Here is a 21390-nt window from a genome sequence, read left to right as displayed (position 1 = left end):
GTTCCAACCCATGACATTAAATATAGGGGAGGGGAACAGTGTGAAGTGAGAAGCTGCCCAGTTTATGTGGTCATTGGAATACAGATCACTAATAAGGGCCACCCTTGAAACTCTGGCAAACCTCCCCTTCAACCTGGTTGCCTGGCACAAAGAGATCAGTTGCACATTACAAAACGAAAATAACACTTTGTGTATAGTGTGCTGCTGAGGTCCTGATCGGATTGTGCTGCCTGGCTTTTGTGGATAAATGAAGTCTGAATTGGGTGATTAACCATGTAATGCATTCTGTGTTCACAGTAGTACACACAGTTTGTGTATTCATCATAGAACAATTTATGTCACAGTTTCACCTTTCTTTCCAAAATATATTAATCATGTACAATGCCCAGATTGGAAATGCAGTGGCAGTGTCATGAGTTAAGTGCCACAATGGTTCATAAATTAGCTTCTTTTTCATCCAGCACTTGTTACAGAGTTCTATGTGCATATCCCAGATCACCGTACCAATTACTGGCCGAATTAGCCTTTGCTCTCTCTGGAGTTCATAAACTTGAGTATATGAACTTTGCTGATAGGAATTATGCTACAAACATAACACTCCTGCTCCAGAAAACTCTGTGTATATAGCAGCAGCGGTTTATAGTGACTTTTTCGGCAGTCACTATTTCGAAATACCAATATGTCGAACCAAAAGTGCAGGAAAAAAAAATTCTGAATGCGTTTTTAAAAAAAAAAATTGGGGGGGGGGTTTCCCCCCCCAACCCCCGTTTTTAAAACAAACCTAAACCCTATAAAATAAAAAACAATAAATTAGAAAAAAAAATGTCGGCACTTTTGTTTCGAAATATTGACTGGATACCAGCAGCAGCCTGCTGCAGTGATAAAGGTTGGCCCTCCAAACAAGAGTTGGAAAAACTGGGGAGCCAAACCCAATGAAAAGCAGAATGCATTAGTCAGGAGAGGTGATTGGGTAGCCAAATTAGAGCTAGTGGAGCCAATGTGTCGAGGACTTATTGCTTATTGCCACCAGATGATACTGTGATCCTGGGCAGATTATTTTATGTCAGTGGTAGCACTGTACTGTCTTCAGTGAATGTCTCACACTCTGATGACATTGTTTAGCCCATTTCCTGCTATTTCTTTTCATCTATGCCATTTGTATGGAAAGACAGAGTAGAGTCGACTAAATGTCACAGGTCTGTAGTAAGCATATGTTAAGGTCTGTTTAACAGAAACAAAATAACGGTTTGCTTTTCCTACAATTTCAAATGTTTTTCACAGCATACATAACAATAAGCAAGTCTGTAACCAACAGGGACTATAAACAGGTGAACTTATCACAAATGTTATTTAGCTGGCCATATTTCAATCTTTGCACTAGATTACACATCCTAAATAAGACCTTTTAGGTTCACATCAATTCCATGTATGATAGACAAAATAAAGTCACACTCTTGCTCATCTTGCATTGCATGTGTTTATGCAGTTGTATTTCGAATATTGTCAATTTGGTGTATCAGATGGTCTGTGTACTTTCCAAGGCACAACTACAAAACAGAGTATTATTTTTAGTTGATGAAAGTCAAATATGAACAAAGAATTGCACCTTGCTGTTTAACAAGAATTGGGAAATAAGAGGCGAAGTGCCAAATTTGTTGACGGTGCCAAAAGTTGGTGATCCTGGGCAAATGATTTGTTCTGTCAGTCACACCTAGTGTTCCGAAATTAGGCACCGGATTCGGTGTTACGGGGTTGGCGGCAACCCGCCGGTCACACCGGCAGATTACTGCCAATCTCGTAATGAGGCCCAATGTGTCACATATGTAGAAAGAATAGGACTCATGGGATGAGGTTTCACATCCTAGTGGTCTGCTTCCTCACAGTCAGTCAGGGATATTTCAGCTGACAGGGGGGTTACAGAGTGTGGGTGGCAGGAGCTTTCGCTAACGGGAATTCTGGTGCTTGATCATTGCTCATATTACACAAGCATACAACAAGCGGCTTTAGGCACAAGTCTGGCAACCCTTCACGGAGAGGCTGTCCAGTAATATTTAAGTGTGACCTGGGGCGGATGTTAGGGTGGCACGGTATAAGTGTGGTAGAGTCAAGTATAAGAGTCATGGGTAGGGAGGGAAGATGATATGGTTAATGTGTGCAGGCATATCGTAGATAGATTTCTGTTCACAGAGCCACTTTTTCATAGTACCCTTTAACCTCTTGAGGGTGTATTCCGTTTTCAGGGTTTCTAGGTTTTTAAGGTCATGCTTGCGTATTTGGGTAATGTAAATAGGCTAGACCAGAACAGAAAGACGAGTTAGAATAATTTAGATTTATTTTGAGGGAAGACCAATGTAAGGTACATGCTGTGGCTTGAGTAGGTGGGTCTGGTATGTGATTGCTGCTAAAACTCTTCAGAGTGGCACCCAGAAGGAAGCTAAGCGCACATGCGTACAGCTCAGAGGGAACATTTCTACAACAGTTGAATTTAAACTGGAAAATTGTAGGCTGTACAAACACATAATCCATTTACTTACAACATCATGACTAGACTCAGACAGATATGTCCTATAAAATGCTTTTGCTGATATACCATGCAAATTCACTAGATGGCAGGAATGAATAACTTACACGGTATGTACTCGTCGCCCTGCTCTTGTGAAGGTATGCACAGCAGGGGCTGCCCGTGAAGCATTTAAAAAAACAAGCATTGGCAATGCCAAAGGTCTGGGCTTTTTTTAGGCATGGGAAAGGGACTTACCTAATCATTATATACAAGCCAAAGCTGCTTGATTTTCCAATGCTTGTTTTTAACAGGACACGCATGGTGCTTATAAATCAAGTGTCTGTATGCAGACTTGGTTAAGAAATGTTTATTAAACCAGTAACGTGTTTACAGCTTCAATTAAGTAATTAACTCTCAGAAGACTGCTTTAAAAAAACACTGGTAGGCACTTTGAGTGCCAAGTTTGATGGTGAGGTTTGAATAAAACAAGCTTAAAGAGTTCCCATGAGGAGGTGCTTTGGATGGGGAGTGGCAGGAACTGGGTGGGACTGGCCATAAAGATTAGCATGGCCATGGGCTGTGAATGGCTGAGCAAATAACCAAACAACACCCACAACCTTTGTGTCCCTCCTCATATGCCATTTCTCCCTATCTGTAATCTAATGGTTTCAGATTAGTCCAAACCAATGATTGATGTCTCTTTAAGAGCTCGGTCCTTGGTTTACTGGCCCGGCCCCTTTAAATAGCGTGGAGGTCAATATGAGTTGGGCGGTAAGGAATTACTGGCACCGGTAAGGAGAACGGTGCAGGTAATCCCTTACTGCCCAATTCCAAGGTCCCTTAGCGGGAACCGTAAGGAACATGTGGTCTGACCACACGTCCCTTACGGGTCCCGCTAAGGGACCAGGGCACTAATAACGGGTTTGCTAGTCGCGAGCCAGTTATTAGTGCCCTCCCCATTCCCATTGAGCCCTATAGGGGCTCAAATGGGAATGGGGAATGGTTTGTTCAATGGGGACTTACCGGTCCCTCCAGGGTCAGAATGCACCGGTAAGTCCCCATTGAACAAGACTGGTGCCGGACATAGTATTGGAGGCAGCCATGGCGCGAATAGCACCATGGCTACCTCCAATCTCGGAATGAGGCCCTGTATTTGCCACTTCCACTTTTTCTTCTTGCTGGAATGCACATTTTCAATCGGCTATATTTTAAAAACACATTTGCTTTGGCGCCTCCCTCTGCCAAGACATACCATTTTGTGCACGGGCTGGCCTGATGCGGCGTGCCTGAGACATTTTCCTCCTCTAAGCTCCTGGGTCTTCTGCAGGAGGTTAGCACTGAGGTCAAATATTTATTTAGTGTCCATTTAGACACTGGTACGCTGTGCTACAGTCAACTTTGCAGGAAGTTGCAAGCTGTTAGACATAGGTATCAGTGTGGAAAACCAGCTGTAGAGCAAAGCTTGCGACACCTGCTAGTGCCGAGCTCTCACGAGAGCACAGAGCCTGTGCAGAACTATAGCACGGCGAACATCTCCTGGCGCTCCTCCTGAAGATCGGAGCTTCGGCCTGCCGGCACAACGAAACCCTGGGCTCAATACCTAGAGACACTTAAAATACTTGCTGCAGTGTACCCATTGTCCAATGCATATAGTTGGTGTGCTCTAAGAATAAAAGACAACATTTATACCAGTGTACTTATGTTCATAAAATAAATGGCAACAAGGAAGTAGACAAGGACCCACACCACACATGATGCAAGGCGCAACCCCACCCCCACCGTTCCTGCAATCTCCAGGTAGGCCCACAATATAATGGCCTTATTGGGAGCCCCTTTTTGTCATGTATATGGAGGCAGTGGGCGGTTTGGACTTCACAGCTGTGAGGAAGAGGGCTATGCTCCTCCACGCATTGGAGGTAGAAAGACAAAGGGTTTTTGTCAGTCTGGCACCCGAGGTGATTGCTGATGACACGGACGACCTGTAAAAAGAAACTGTAAGGAGAATGGTCAAGAGGTTCTCCAACAAGGAGAACACAGTGCTGCACAGGATCAGGATCTATGGCCTGAAACAGGAGCCTACCGAACCTGTAGATAACTATGTGACGGAAATGGGTGAATTGGCGGCACCACGTGGTTTCGGAGACAACGCAGAGAACATGATCTGCTGCATGCTCACCATGCACACTAACAGCAGGAAAGTAGAGGACAAATTTATTCTTGAGAAAGAGTTACAGCTGGACAAGGCTATTGATATAGCGAACGCAGTTGAAGAAACAGTGTGAGGATACAAGGAGTTTGCGGGAAGTTCGATAGCTACCAAAGGCTATGATGTTTAGAGGTGGGAAAGAGAAACCGCTGCATGAGTTCATAGAAGAGAAGTGGGCTAGGCGGGAAACCCTTAAGTGTCACAGATGCGTCAGCACAAGCCACCTGGCGAACATCGGAGAGTGCCCGGACAGGAACAAGGAATCTTCCAACTGCAAAAGGTTTGTCCACATTGCAGTCGTATGCAAGTGGCGCAACAAGAAAGTGACTTCTGTCTGCCTGCAGGAGGAAGCGAGTGGTCACAGTTCTTCCGAGGACGAAGTAAAACCAACCATAATAATGGTCAAAAGATAGAGAGCCATGCAGGAAAAAACACATTGCGTTATCAAGTTGGATGGTAACGAAACAAGAGTGACGGCTGACTCTTGGTCATATCTGGTTATATTACCCATCCACAAATACAAAGAAATGGTGGAATTGTTAAGCACCAAACACAAACGCACAGTGTTCAGAAGTGCTTCAGTGAGCCTGTTGGGGTACATCAATAGCTTGGTCGAATTTAAAGACAGAACAACCAGGAGCAGAGTATATTTCTCCAAAGAAGGCCCGGCGGTCTTAGAATGGGACCATCAAGCAAAACTCAAAATCAGGCTGAACCAGGTGATGTCCGGTGAGCACAGGAGGAGTGGCAGTGTCAAAAAAGGAATTCCCCAAGTTGTTCTCTGATGAGCCAGGCAGAATCAAGAAATACGTACACAAGATCATGATCAAACCCAACGCAGTTCCGGTAAAGCACAAACTACATCCTGTGCCAGTGACTTCAAGGAATGTGTTGAAGGTAGAGTTAGAGAAGATGGTGAGGGAAGGCACCATTGAGGAGGTAGAGTCTTCCGAATGGTTGAGCCCAGTAGTGCTGATCAAGAAACAGAACTCGAACGATCTGAGGGTATGCGTTGATCTCTGCAGCCTAAATTTGGAGGTCATCACAGACAGCTATCCCCTCCCCAGCATAAACAAGTTAATACTGATGATGAAGGAACCCAGGGTGTTCTCAAAGCTACATATGAGGGACGCAATCATCAGATTTACTTGCATAAGGAGTCAAGACCCGTGACAGTGTTCGTCACTCCTTTAGGCATGTATCAGTTTACAAAGATGCTGTTTGGGCTGTTGTCTGCAGCCTCTGCATTCCAGGGGAGGATGGACTCGCTGTTACGCTATGTGAGCAATGTCTCGTACTTTCAGGACGATATCCTAATATATGTGAAGATAACCTGACTCACGATAAGGTCCTAAGAAGGATTCTCACCACGCTACAAGATGCAGGAGTGAGACTGAGGTATGATAAATGTGTACTGAGAGCCAAGGAAGTAGAATATCAGGGGTACAAGATATCCACAGAGGAAATTAGTCCCAAAAAGGACCTGTTGCAAGCCATTGTAAATGCACCGGCACCTTCATACAGGGGTGAACTGAGATCTTTCCTATAGCTTGCTGAATATTACGCTAAATGCATTCCGAACTTCTATGAAACTACCGCGGCGCTGAGGGAGTTGCTCAAGAAATGAGCAGAGTTCACATGGTCGCAGGATCAGGAACTAGCATTTGAGGCCATAAAGGACAGAATCATGAGAGCCCCATGGCTGAAACCATTCAACCTGATATGGAGCACCACCATCCCAACCGACGCAAGTACAGAAGGCTTAGGTGTGGTTTTTATTAGAAAGAAGGGGGCACCGAACACATAGCAGCATTTGTATGAAAGGCATTGTCCAATGATGTGAAGAATTACTCTACAGTAGAGAAAGAGATGTTGGCATGTGCATGGGCGGTGGAATACTTTAGAACGTATGTATGGAGTACCAAGTTTTGGTTAGTTACGGATCACAAGCCATTGAACCACATGTTGAGCCCTGGAGGGACGAAAACTTCAACAGCCCGGTTAGCAAGCATCGCAACAAATTACAAGAGTATACGTACAAGATGGTACACATCGCTGGCTGGAAAAATGCCCAAGCGAACTGCATGTTAAGACTACCGGAGAACAGATAGAAGGCTATCACTTTCCTCAAGGACGAATGTGTGGTGGCGTCAGCGCAAGATTTAAAGAGCAAGGACTTCTAAAAGATGAGTTAGGGCCATTGGAACGAAGAATCAAGCAGAAATCCTGCAATGGTGAGGCTCTCCAAGTGGGTCAGGAGAGGTTGGCCAGAGGAGGGGTCCATCCCTGAGGGCATGACACCACACTGGAAGGTGGTAGAGGAAATATTTGAGGCAGGAGGGCTACTACTCAAGGGTGATCAGGTGATTCCACCTTTAGGCATGAGGAAATGATATTGTGCAGGGCCCATTCGGGACATCAAGGAGGCACCATGACAAGGCGCCAGGTGAGAGAGGCCTACTGGTGGCTAGCAATGGATCAGGATATCCGCATGATAATAGAGAGATGCCACAAGTGCTTGAACAGTGACAAAAGATTGAAGACAAGGCAAGCACCCACTGTAATTCCAGAGGGAGTGTGGCACAAACTAGGTTTGAACTTTATAGGAGCACTGGAAGCAATGCCCCCAGAACATCGGTATGGAGTGGTCATGGTCGACTATCTATCCAAGTGGGTGGAAGACAAGTTTGTACCAAACATCACCACAACAATAATTGAAGTTCTAATGTGTCAAGAACTTGAAGGAAGGGTATCAACACCCACTCCCGAACCACAGAAGCCGAATGAGTTCGACCCCTCCCACCGTGGTTGGCACATGCTCCTGATGTTAGTAGTATAGGGGGCCATGTGGCAGCCAATGGGGGAAGGAGGGATTAGGGAGTAGTTGTGGATAGGGAAGGGGAAGTAGGGTAACCGGAAAGAGGGTTAGGGAGGTAAAGTGGATGGGTAGAGGGAAATTAGGGAAAAACACACCCTGATACCGTTGCATAAGCACCTCACAACCTGACCTCTCTTAGACTAGACCAAACCTGCCTGATACCTCCACCTGCCTCTCTATGTCCTATTGACATGCTTCTCTCCTGACCTCTGTGGAGCCAGAACATTTGTGACATACAACATGATTTATCCTCACAAAATATGACATGGCAACATGTGAAGCAAATAACAGGGATCTCCCCTTATGACTGACAAATCTCATGGCCTGTTAGGCAGGATGCACAGAAAAAAACAAACAGCAGGGTTCTCCCCTTATGATAGACAAACTCATGGGCTGTGAGGCAAAATGTGCATAGAAACACATAGCACGTAACATGCAGCACCACAGAAAAGAAATGTCCTTCCCAGCACATCTGCACTGAGTAATTAGCGTGTTACATGCACACGCTTGCACCTTTAGGCCAATTGTAACTCTCTGTATCGACTCCAATGATTCAGAGCCGAAGAGATACTGTCCCTCCACTAGAATGTGGAAATAGCGCAGCATTCAGGGGTAGAAATCATATCTCCTTTTACCACAAGCCCCCCTCCCTGGTTAGCAATCACAGATGGTTATCCCAGGGATGCACTTAACTGAAGTCTGGGTGCCCTGTGCAAGCAGCTGGATGCTGTAGAAGACGCCTTAGGGCTTTCCACTGTCACCACTCACAGCCTGGGTCCTCTCACTGCTCTCCCGTCCCGCTCAGCGTGGAAAAAACAGTTGTTCTGCTCTTCACGCTGCCTCCACCCGTGCCGACAATCATCATCAATAAACCGCACCTGGCACGGGCAGATCGGTCACTTTAAGCTGCCTCAGTCTGCATAGCATGCGCAAGTCACACCCCCCACATTCTGGGAAATGTAGTTTGGGGCATCTGCCCGTGTTCCCTACTGCCGCCTGTCCCTCACAACCCTTTTCGTGACATAACTGCTGTGTTCCAAAGAGAGGAGCTGCCCAAAGAAATAGTCACTGACAATAGAGTTCAATTGGTGTCCCATGAAATGGAGAGCTATATGAAAATCAATATCATTTGGCAGATTAAAAGAGCGTTGTATCACCCACAAGTCAATGGGTTCTTTGAAAGGATTAACTGATTCATCAAAAGGGCACTCCAATTGGCCACAGCATCAGGCATGGACCCATTTAAGACGGTCAACAAGGCTATCGCCGCTCACTGCTTGACCCCCAACGGCATCACAAATGTGTCACCATTCCATATGCTAAGGGGAAGACGAGCAGCGTCCACATAAGTGCCTCCATGATTGTCAAAGGTAAGGAGGACGATGATGTAGATATGGATAAGGATGTGGTGTGGAAATTAAAAAATAGCAAGAATCAGATGAAGTTATGGAACTACCAATGAAGGGCAATCCAGAGCCTAGAAGTCATTGAAGGTGACTGGGTCAAAATTCAGTTGCCGCACAAAGACCAAGTTACAGGGTGCAAGTTCAATTGACCTGTCAAGGTAGTCCAAAGAGGTACCAACCATGTGTGCATGCAAGATGGTTGCAAATGGAATATGAAAAGAGTAGCCATGCTTGAGAGAAGTTCTGGCAGAGACACACCGTATTCAGGAATGGAACGGTTTGACCATGCAAGACCCAACAGCCCGAGACGGAAGAGTGTGAACTGGCCATCACAAGAGAACCGGCTCCTGAAGCGTTCCCAGTACCCAGTATTAAGACAGAGCAGCTCGACCAAGGACGTGAGGGTGAAAGCACAGGAGCAGATGAGAGGGACAAGGTGACCCGGCCTCTGAAAGATCGTAGAATACCGGTGAAGCATAATGACTTTGTTATGGTTAGTGTTTATTTGTTAATCAAAGGGAGGTATGTAGAGCACAGCTCGCGACACCCGTAAGTGCCGAGCTCTCGCGAGATCATGGAGCCGATGCAAAACGGTAGCGTGGAGAACACAGACTTGAAAGTGCGTGCAGAGGAGAGCAGTCATCTCCCGGCGTTCCTCCTGAAGATCGGAGCTTTGCCTCCTGGGAAGAGACTGTGGGCTCAATACCTAGAGACACTTAAAATAGTTGCTGCAGTGTACCCATTGCCCAATGTATACAGTTGCTGTGTGCTAATAATAAAAGACAGCAGTTATATCACAAGAAGTGTCCTCGTGTTCATAACACCAGCACTTCCTTTTGGTGTCGATGTCAGGTTCACTTGCAACCTGCCCACGTACCTTGTGTGGTCTCCACCACCACTAACCTCCATCCAGTGACCATCTGTCGTCCCAATCAGGCCTCCGACAAATGGCTCTACAAAGGCTGGGATGTAACTACAGGCGTAGTTGCAGGTTCAAATCACGAAACTCCAACAGTTTAGGACCCAGGTGGGTTCGCTGCATCAAAGTGTACTTTCTTCCTGGAGACAATGGGTTTACTCGTACACTCTGTGGGCCCGGATGTGTCTGACATTATCTGTGAACTTCCTGGTGTTATAACTGAGACCTTTGAGAGCCTAGAGACCAGTCTCCCCATAAAACATTGACTGTGAGAGTCGACCTAAGCGTCCCAGCTTCCACATAGCTGTCAATTGACCCAGATTCGTGTATCTTACCTGAATTAAAAAGTGGAAACACATGACCTGCAAAGGCTGCCTGAAAACCCACAGGGCAGGGTCATCGATTTTTCACAGCACCCAGCTACACAGTTTCATTGCTCTTTCCCCTTGTTGTACTCTACAATAAACAGCTAAAGAAGCTCAGAGGGGCCCTGGCTCTGGGGAGCACACAGAACCATGGCAAGAAAACAAAGTGCAGGTCAAGCACATGCAAGTAAACAGAAATTGGTGGAGGCGTGCGTTGTGTCCCCACAATACGATTGCCACTTTAACAGTGCTGGCCCTTTTAAGAGGGTAGGGGAGATGTAGAGGAAGCACAGGGAGCGGGCGGAAAAGGAGGAGCAAGGAAAGAAGGGTTCGGCAGTTAGAGACAGAGAGTGAAAGAAGAAAGTTGGCTTTGTTATGTCTGAGTCCCTCCTAAGGCTCGTGCCATGTCACGTGTACAGTAACTCAGGGTCGGGCCTTACCCAACCCCATAAAAGGTATCATCACGTGGCTCCGAGTCGTTATTTATTTCCGAGGCCTACCCAGCGTCTAAAACAGCATGCAACTTTTATACTATGGATCATTTCGTCTAACTTGCTTACAGCTTTTTATCTATAACTAACTTGCTAAATGAGGTGGATATTCTTCCAAGGAAAGCACGAAGCATGTTCCTTACTCTACCTGCTGCTGTCCCAACTCAAAGCTTCTTTGCACTCACACACTTCCCATTAGAGCTTCAAAATGGCGATACAATCAAAACATTCCAAGGAAATGCCATGGTTTGACGAACGTGGGTGAAGAACCTCAGGCTTAGCCGCGTCGCTTGACAGTAACTGTCTCATAGCTCTCAGCCACTAACCGTTTTCACGAGGGGACCAAAACAAGTATATGATTGTGCATTTTAACTTCCAATTGAAATAAATTGGACTGGATGTGTTTTTTCCTGTCACACAGCAGCAATCCTGTTACTACTTGCGACTAAAAATGAACCTAAAATGGTGGTCACTTTATAGCCAGTACTGCAATGCATGTATTGCTAAATCCATATATGGAAACAGGCCACTTTACAGTTCCCAGCTACTGTTGCAGCAGAGGTTTTGGTCACAATCTAATTGACAATGAGTGAACATGAATCCTACATGAGTGTGTGTTGTTATTTTAAGCATCTTCATACGTAACGTTTTTTAGGGGAGCAGGGCTCTGTGGGGTGAGAGTGGCAGAGAAGTGTGGGTCACAAGGATGCGGCGCAGATGGCCCTCAAGCACTTTCCCAAAAGTTGGCATCTATCCTTCTTTTTCTTAACTCAAGAAAATGGAGAACTCAATGAGACATGGGTGGTGTAAACATTGCAACTTTCATTGGTATATCAATGAAGAGGTGTTAAATCGCAGGCCATAGCAGGCTGTACAGCTTCCACATTTCTCAACAAATCACTAAAGGAACAGAGCACTCTGGGTGAAATACTGGTCAGGTACAGAACTGACGCTGTAATTGACCTGCAAGAAGACATCATGGAAGACACGATTGAAAAACTCAAAGTGATGCAACCTACACCATTGTTAGTCTATCAAGCGACTGACAATGTGGTAACAACGTCCTTTATGAAGGCACCTTCCCCGCGATGGGTCAATCCTGCAGTGCCTGTGGTCGGGAAAACCACATCTAAGCAGTATATAAGAATTCAAAATCAAACGAAGCACTGGCAACTGGCTGAGCTTCCACAAAAAGATATGTCAATTACCTAGGAGGACACGACAACATTGACATGAACGCTGACGATTCTCCCCAGAATATACTCAACATTTGTAATATCACCCACACTGATGGAAAATGAGGTGCAAAGTCTGCTACCTTAACACAGTGAGTCTGACTTTGTTGTCCAGCGATGGGCGATTGAAAGGATATGTAATGAAATGGCGACTAAACAAATCTGGCTGCTTCAGACCCAGATGCAGCACAGAAACGGCTACTTTCAATGTGATGCCTCCTGGCTCTCCTTGACCTCTCAGCAGTATTTGGTGCAGTACACCACCAGACACTCCCTGACAATCTACATCCCAGTATGGGGATCACCAAGATCATTCTCAGCTTTTTCAAATTGTAGCTTGCTAATCGCCTCCAGTCTGTAGGAATGGATTCCTCTAGATCGCCACCTATACAGCGATCACCTGTGGAGTCCTGCAAGGATCCATCCTCTCCACTACCCCCCTGCCCCCACCTCCCAATGATCTTTAATCTTTGTCTGGAACCACTTGGAACTCTCCACGCTACACACAACTTCCACATCCATCAATGCGCAGATGACACGCAACTCTACCGCAAGATATCCTCCGTGAAAGACATCCACAGGCTCAAGACCTGCCTCTCATTGATCCAGTTGTGGATGTCGAGTGCTTACCTTAAGCTCAACCCCTCCAGGACTGAATACCATGACATCCAGACCTAGCCCTCTGCTGTGCACATCAAAGGATTCCAACCCCAGCTGTCCACCTGCACCAAGTCCCTTGGGTTTAAGATCGAGAGACAACTCTCCTTGAAACAGCACATAGCAAGGAAGACAAAAACAGCTCGGTACCAACTTTATCTCCTGCAGAAACTCAAGCCCTTCATCTCAGAAAGAAACTTCAGATTTACTATCCAAGCTTTGGTCCTCTCCCACCTGGATGGTGGCAATGGCTTTTTGAAAGGTCATCCAGCGACTACTCAGGCACCTATGAAATGAGACGTGCATGCTGCAGCATGACTTATCAAAGTACTCAGCAAATTCAACCACATCACCCTGATCCTCATTGAAATGCACTGGTTCTGCTGCAAACCTGTGTCATCTACAAATCCTGCTGCATCATCTACAAGCCTGTCACCCTGATGTCCCCAAGCTACCTCACTGAGAAACTCAGAATCTCTGTAGGCCTATGATCCACCAGAAGTAAGGACATGTGCAGACTTTAACTCTGCCAGTACAGGAAGGAAAGAACCAGAAGACAGGCCTTCTCTGTGAATGCTCCAAAACTCTGGAGCCTCCTCCCTGTCAACATCTGGCTTGCACCCTCCCTTCTACAGCTCACAAAGGAGCTCAAGACCCTCCTCTTCAAGGAACGACTCCTTCCTAACACATCGGTCCACACACCCTACACTCCCCTCCCTACATGAGACTGGGTGATCTGATCCCCAGTGTTTCCTCCCCTGGGTGCTGGTAGACATTTTTCTGACAAATTGCCCACCTTTCCCCTTCCCTGTTGTTAACTACCCACTCCCTTGTTTTTCTGCTCCTCTCACCATGTTCTTACCCTATGATTGTAAAGCGCTCCATTGCTTCTCGAAGCTAGGCCCACACTCAATACATATCTAAATAATAATAACAATGTCCAGTCCTTCTGGAAATAGATGGAATTCCTGATAGATACAGGTGCCACAGTTAACATCATTAGTGAAAGGGAATATGCCATGCATTAAAAAAAAAGCCTACAATTCACCCATCTTTTGTCAGCATTTATCCTTATCGCTCCCAATCGCCGCTACCATGCCTGGGAACGTTCTCAGCCACATGAATGTACACAGACCACACATCTCAGATCGACATTTAGGTAATCTGCACGGACATTTAATGCGGCTGCATCCAGAGTTTCAGAAAAGCAGTGCGAATGGGACTCGTCCACATACTATATTGTTTTATGGCAGGCAAACCATCTGGGGTGGATTACAAGTTCGAGAAACTCCATCCTTTTTCAGGGTCTAGGGAAGCATAGGGGCAAAAAAAAGTTGCACATAGATAAGAAAGGTACACCTGTTTCTCAACACTGTTGCAGGATCTTTCTCAGCATTCAACTGCAGGTTGAAGGTGAATTGCAGGCTTTACTTAATCAGACCATTTTTGAACCTGCAAAAGGGTCCAACCCTTGGGTTTCTCTTATCGTACATATCCCATAGATGAGGTTTAAATCAATCTGCGTAGACACAAGAGGCCAAGTCAAGCAATCCAGAGAGTGTATAACACCATGTTCCGAGAATAACAGAAATGATACATCTTCTCAATGGAGCGACAAACTTAACTTGAAGGTTCATTTTAAATAAAGTTAAATAAATAAATAAAGGATATCCCCAAATGGAACTGCCACCACCCATATGGCCTTATTCAGGTATAAATGCTTAAGCATTGGTGTTTTAGTTGCAGCCGAGATATAATAGGAGGAAATTTACAACATTATATGATACATGCCGCAGTGTCTCAACTACAGCGACGAGACTGTAGCGTTTGGTACAACACAAGAGTCAACGTTCCAAAGGGTCTGCATGGCATTGGAAAAAGTCTAACACAGAATGAAGACAGGTGCAAGCTCAATAAAGGAATATAACACAAAGTGTAATGGAGTAGAGTATGCAAGAAGCAAGTGGGACACAGGCGAAACCTGAAGACTTAAAATCCTGGTGCCATAGGAACAGTGTAAGGATAATAGGTGTACCAGAGTTGACCCCAATAGCAGACATGGAAATATTTGTGGAGATATTACTGAAAGATATCCTGAATAATTCCCCCTTCTCAGCACAGTTTCTAGTCGAGCATGCCCATAGGTCACTAGCACCTGCTGCTCGACTTGGGCGAGCACCTAGACCAATCATTGCTCGGCTACTAAACTATAGAAACAGAGCTCTTGTGCTGAGACAAACGAGGGAAAAGATTTTGGGGGAAAAAGAACAGGTGGGAATATGACCAAGGTTAAAGGACGTTGTGCTGGAAGTTGTATGCCTAAAATGAAACTAAGTGAATGGATATCAAGAAGTTTTAAAGATATGTTCATTGTTTAAAAGGCCAAAAAAGGTTGATGAATTGATATGCTGGTGAGCCATTTTTGAGACCCTGATACTCTGTCAGTTTCGTTACAGATTCAAAGAAATAACCTGATTTGGCCACCCGACGCTCTCAGGAAAAAAAGAGTTAAGCAGGGGAATTGATGGCAGCTGGAACTGAGATGTAAAGTTCCTAGAGCAAACTAAAAAAGTTATTGACAGGAGAAACATTGCCTGTTAGGACTTGAAGTCAAGGTTCCTGGCCACACCTCATAAACGAACTGCTGATAGAAACTGGTATGCTAACTGTGCGTAACAGACAGGCCTCATTACGAGTATGTTGATATCTGGCCAGTAAATCTGCCCAGATACCAACAAACTTTAGAACCGTTACCGCCACTTGGTCCAGTGGTATTACTGCTGGATTACAAGTGGTGGTGGCGGTGTAAATCCCCATTTTCTTTTAGGCCATAGGACTCATTGGGGCAAATTTTGCGGAAATACTGCAGCAGTAATTGCGCTGCCGTTATTCCGCCGAAAATTAGCAAAAAGTTGGTAGATTTACCTCGAGCTCATAACTGGAGCAGAATTCTCCAACTTTACACCCATCGCATAGTTAGGTGATGCGGTAATGCAGTGGTATACAGTAATATTGCTGCATTTAACCCGCACTGCCCAACTTGTAATGTCTCCTGGAGAGTAACATATGCTCTTGCTCTCTCCTTCCTTCTCTGCGTCCCCTTTCTCACTCCATGCCTCTCTCGCTTTCTCTCTCTCTCTGTCTCTCTCATTGTCTATCTCCGCTGTGTACTGCTCTCTCTTTTTCTCTCTCCATGTCTCTGGCACCCTGTTGGCAAGATTCACATTTCATCACACATGTTTGCTAGATTCACCCCACACTACCAAAAACCTGGACAGTTCCTCCAGCCGGTGTCATTATCTTGATGGAGATCCTGTTCAGTGTTTCAGCTGGCCCATCAATTTCTGTATGTTGGGACATTCGAAGACCTACCACCCTCGCGCTTGTTTTCAGCTAAATCTATCAGTAATTTCTGGATTCAGCCCTGAGGCCTGTTATATTAGCTATTGTATCTGCATTTCATGGTCATGCAGCACTGTATAGTATGATATGTTAAAGGTTCTTCTACTGCGCACTGTCACCACCTGTGTGGTCCCTTGGCGCTCTGGCAGATCTGTAAACCCTGGGGCAAAGGGGGTTTAAATTAGTATAACTGAGCGGGAGAAAAGAGCAAGAGAGCTGTGATGTACTGTTAGCAGCTTCAGTTCGGTTTACACCGTTCGCGTAGCGTAGGTTTTCGATTTTCGGTTTGTAGCCGCCATGTGCTGTTGTGCGAGGCTAAGTGTTGTTTGCTTCATTGTTGTGGTGTAGTGAAGTGTGTGAAGTTTGTTGTGCTGTAGAGGTACGGTTGTGTTTGCATCACCAAAGAATTCAAGCACAAAACCCGAAGCGGGGAACAGAAGTTTAGGTGGGAGAATAGATGATTTCTAGATCGAAAAAAGAAACCTCCCAAGGAATAGATTTGGAGAGTAAAATGGGGAGGTCAGGTAGTGAGATATGCTAAAGGCATATGTACTCCAACTAATAATCCATTGAGTGTACATATCTGGTACCCAATACATTTACCAGTAACAGCTCGGCTGCCCCTGAATAGCTCTCATCATGCGGGCATTGCCCACTCTTTAGTTTTCCAAAAAAAATCTGTTCATTTTGTGCTAAACAATTAATGAACCTTGAGAAAGTACTTCAGACATCTCCTGGCATAGTGCTTGCAGAATAGAAGCCCAAGAAATCCAGTCAAAAGATCAATTTCAGGCGTTGTAATGGAATAATGAATGTGTAGTGTTCAGCTGTTATTGACATTGATTTGCATATCTTTATTTTACTCTCTTGTGTCCATCAGCTTTCATGAGATTATTTCTAAACCTGATTTCTTCATTTATCTCAGGGATTATTGATTCGTTAGAATAACTCTCTTCTCACATTGACAGGTCTTCCCAGCACCCCTTTAGCATAACTGTTGGTGAGGTATTGGAGGCATTACCTACTGGATGATGCCCAGTCATGCAGCTTTAGCCATTGTCTCTGCAGTGTGGAAAGCTCTGTGGGCCTGCGTGGGCCTCCTATCAGCCTGCTCAAGGGGAAAGTAGCATGTGAACCTTTAATGATCTCTTCTCTTCTTTACAGGTGATCAAGGACAAAGTGCTGCGGAGTGCCAGTGGGAAGAAGATGCCAAAAAGGAGCCACAGTGACAACCTGGTAACTACCGCCATCTCTTTTAAGCAGGATTTCCTTGTGAACGAGTGCGCGAGCTAGCATGGCGCAGTTTACTGCCAACCCAACACAGCACCACCATCCAACTCAGAGAAGCCCACGCGTGTTCCATCAGACCAGAGAGACACCATTAGGAAACACAGAGATGCCAAGTAGGTCTTACGAGACCAGCACCGCCGCTATCCAAGACAGAGACATGAGCATGTTCTACCATTCTAGAAAGACACCACATGGTAAACACATGGCAGCCCGAGCATGTCCCCTCATCAGAAAAGAGCCCCTATCAGAAACTGAGAAGCCCACGTATGTCCCATCGTCTAAGTGACAGAGGCCAAGTGTGTCCTCTACTTAAGGAGGGCTGATCAATTAAAACAAACGCCATTTTGTAAATCATTGTGTAAGATGTAGAGGCCAAATGACTCCTCCCAGAGCGATCACAGCTTTGAGAGGGGTGTTACGCTCTACACTGTTGCTCTGCCGCCTTAGGTGGACGTTTTCACACTTTAACCAATTCATGTAGATTTGGGCTATCAGTGCCACTATCTAAAACCAAGAACCTAAGCATGGCTGATCAGTCCAGAAAGACACCATTGTGTGAAGGCCTGTTCTGTGCTCAGTATTGAACCCCGGTCTAAAGCAGCGTGGCCAGATCATGTCTTTAAGGAGAGCCTGGAAGGGGTTGTGCTAGGAGAGTCTTTTAGTCAATGTCTTAAAGAAAAAGGACAACCTCCATTTCCCATGGGCACACACGTTCACAATGTACATGCCACCCTAGGCCTCCATTTGCAAGGAAAGGGGCAATGTTTCTAATGAGGCAGCGCCGCATCTGAAACTGGCCTGTTGATGAGAAACCCTTCCTACACTGCAACAGTAGTAGTTGTAATATTGATAGTGGTAGTAGTGGTTGTGGTAGAATTAGTAGTAGCAGCAATAATGGAAATAGTGGTAGTAGTGGTAGTTGTAGTATTAGTAGTAATAATAAGAATAGTAGTAGTGTGTGAGGGGTAATAGTAGTACTAATATTAGTGTTGGTAGTACTAGTAGTAATAATGGTCAACAAAGGATAGCAAAGGGGCGCAAGACCACGCAGAGCAACAGAGGTTTGAATCCCGGATCCACTCTTAGAAACCGAACTCAGGTATGCTTTTAGACGCGTTATTAAAAAAACAATTAAATAAATAATAGTAGTAGCAGACCTTGTAATAGTAATAATAGTAATAGTATCGGAAGTAGCAGTGTAAAAGCAGTAGTAGCGTGCATAGAATCATACATGTGTGTGTTAGAAGTCTTTTCAGTGTATCATGTAACTTGGGCGGATTCCCGGGAAGAAGGACAATAACTATATTGTGTATAATGGACATTCAATATCAGGGGCCATCGATTGCCTTATGCAAAGAAAAGGTGGTAATGTTACTTAACTCCATCCTGTTCCTTTGACAAACCTTGTTAAGATGATAGGCTGAGAGGAGCAGTTGGCCGTTGAATCTCTGCATTGCAGGAGGCACGTAGGTCTCACCAGCGAGCACTGAGCTATCTTATCAAATCAGCGAAAGGGTACAGGGTAGGTGGCACCCTTTAAGAGTACTGCAAATGCTTCTGTAATGCTGATTGTGCCACTGATTCTGAAGCTGTGCTGAAATGGGAACTGACAGGGCATATGCAACAGTATCCATAGCAAATGATGTCAGTAAGTTTGTTTGGCAGGCGACCGCACCTGGAGAGGCCCTCATACACAGTCACTCCATCACTTGGCCACCCCCCAGCAGTCAATCATCCATGTAGCATTAGAATCACTATCTGTGTATTACGGATCTAATGTTATTGTCAGACTGTATACTATTTAAGTAGGTCCTGTCACATGGTTCTACCTGCGGTCAAGAAGGACGTCAAGACTAGATGTCAGAGATAACTATTGTTATTACAAAATTGTTGCAAGATTGGCCAACCCAAAATAAAAATGGGATCTACCCAGACACAACAAAGATCAGAACCGTCAATGTTTCTTCTATGGAGCGTGGGTAACTTGGCCTTCCTGGCCTCGGTTTGCTCTCCAGGGTCCCATACCGCGTTACCCAATCTATTGTACAGTCATGTGATTCGGTGGACCAATCCAGCAGGGAGTGGTAGAGAGGGGTGCCCGGGGTCTGCTGATCTTCCTCCTGGTTTCCTTTTCTTCACCTCTCTAAACTCACAGTCATCTCCCTGGCCCAGGTCATTCCTCTTTCCACTCTCTGGACCTGCTTAGAGTAAACTGGTCCCACTTGAACATGCCTGCTCTTACTAGATGAACTGTGGCACTCTCTCTCCTCCCGGCCGCTATCATCACAAATCTCCTCTCTCCTACTGGTAGCCCTTTATTCCCCTATGTGGCACTTGTTATACCACGGATTCCTCCACCTCCTTCAGATGTTCTTCTTTCCACCCTTTTAGCATTGGTATATCCCGCTGATGTCACCTTCTCTGTATCACTTCCCCTCTGTCATGTTATCACTTTCTCCTTTTCTTTGGGTTTCACTGATTCCTCCCGCAACTTGGCTCCTCCCCTTCTCCTGCCTGATATCACCTGCTCCTCTCTCAACCAGCCTCCACCCGGTGTTATTCCCTGCAATGTTTCCCCCTTAGCTCACTATCTCTTCTTTCTCCCCAGTGGGGTCCCTTTTCCACTTTCAGTGCTCTAACAATAACACCAGAACCTCTCCATTGATGTCAGAGATGTCAGACAGAGCATTGATTTTGGATCCCTCGGAAATCTAGATGCTGTGCTACCCCTGCCCAAAGAGATGTGACCCACCAATTGGTATACCAATCAGTAAGACCTATAACCTATAACCTAAGGCCGGAGTGCTATGTGACACTCCCCCACAGGTACCAAGAACTGTTGAAATCAGGAGCTACAGAGGAGACAGGATACACAAGTTGAAAGGTCTAGAATAAGTAAGCCAGAGAGAATACAAGGTTTGTAACAACACAAATGTAAATCCTTACCTAAGGGAAAATAGCTCCTCACCGGGAACTCCAAGAATGATCCATGTCCTAATATAATTAGCTATCTCTAAATACCTACAATTGTGATTCACTGGATGCTTGGGTTCAAGTCCATGGGATATGCGACCATTGCGAGAATGGTGCAATTGTGAATTGCCTTGTTTTTTATACAGTCACGTTAGAACGTGACTTTTAGAAGAAAGGACCTTGAGGATCACATAAGTCACATGTCTTATGTCACCACTGCCTATGCGGAAACGAGGAATCATCTGAGGCACCGTCTGGCGTATCACAGCTGCCATGGCAGGCAATATCTCTTTAGGAAGCCCCCCGCAGTGACGGGAACCCGTTGTATGCGCAGGTAAGACGGGGACCAGCGTTGTGTGCATCCATCTCTGATCCTAACAATTGACTAGGTAGTCAAGGTTTCTGGTATACACATCTCCTAATTCTCAACACAAGGTTAGGACATGCCTGTTTGTTTCTATTATCCCATCGATTTTAAATATCCTACACGTGCGCTTCTCCTTAGTTAGACCCATACTCGGGCCACACACAGCAAGTGTGGGAAGTTGTCCTAATCTTAATAATAGAAAAGAGTTAGAACTCAAAGGGTAGCCTAATGAAGACAGAGGGATTACCATCCGAAGGTGAAAACGAATCCACACCAAGACGGTCAGGTATTAATGAAGAAGATCAGGAGGATATAGGGGAGCTAGACCTCGCTGATAAGAACATGCAGGCTTGCGTTGGCCCTAGGCAGGAACCAAATGGTTGAAGGAAGTACAAGCAGGGTGTCATGGAGGTTACAGTGAGCTCAGACAGGTAGGGAAAGGAAGTTCAAGAGATCCTGAGGCCTCTCTCTAGTTCTCCCTGCCAGACGCGTCCACAGGCCTGTCTGTTGATGAGACTCTATCATTGGGTTAGTCGTGGGGTACGGGATCCTGGAAAGCCTGCCACTAGCTCAGAAGAAGAAGGGTTTAGGACACCCTAGAACCACCAATGTCTGAGGTGGTGAGATAACTTTTCCAAACTGGGACATTTAATTTTACAGCCTAGAAGGCCATTACTTCTGCTCTGCGGCAGAGAAAT

At 45.5% G+C, this 21390-nt stretch overlaps 1 protein-coding gene across 1 annotated transcript in view; it reads left to right on the top strand.

Annotated features, from left to right (window-relative positions):
- Positions 1-21390, top strand: part of ASIC3 (acid sensing ion channel subunit 3) — a 463599-nt gene that overhangs the window by 375350 nt on the left and 66859 nt on the right. The window contains exon 9 of the mRNA XM_069645979.1: positions 17227-17298. Coding sequence (XP_069502080.1) covers positions 17227-17298 — 72 coding nt within the window. The remainder of the gene's footprint in view (positions 1-17226; positions 17299-21390) is intronic.

This window comes from Ambystoma mexicanum, chromosome 2p (assembly GCF_040938575.1).
Source record: "Ambystoma mexicanum isolate Mex_15411 chromosome 2p, UKY_AmexF1_1, whole genome shotgun sequence".
NCBI lineage: Eukaryota > Metazoa > Chordata > Amphibia > Caudata > Ambystomatidae > Ambystoma > Ambystoma mexicanum.
This window is presented reverse-complemented; position numbering and strand designations above follow the sequence as displayed.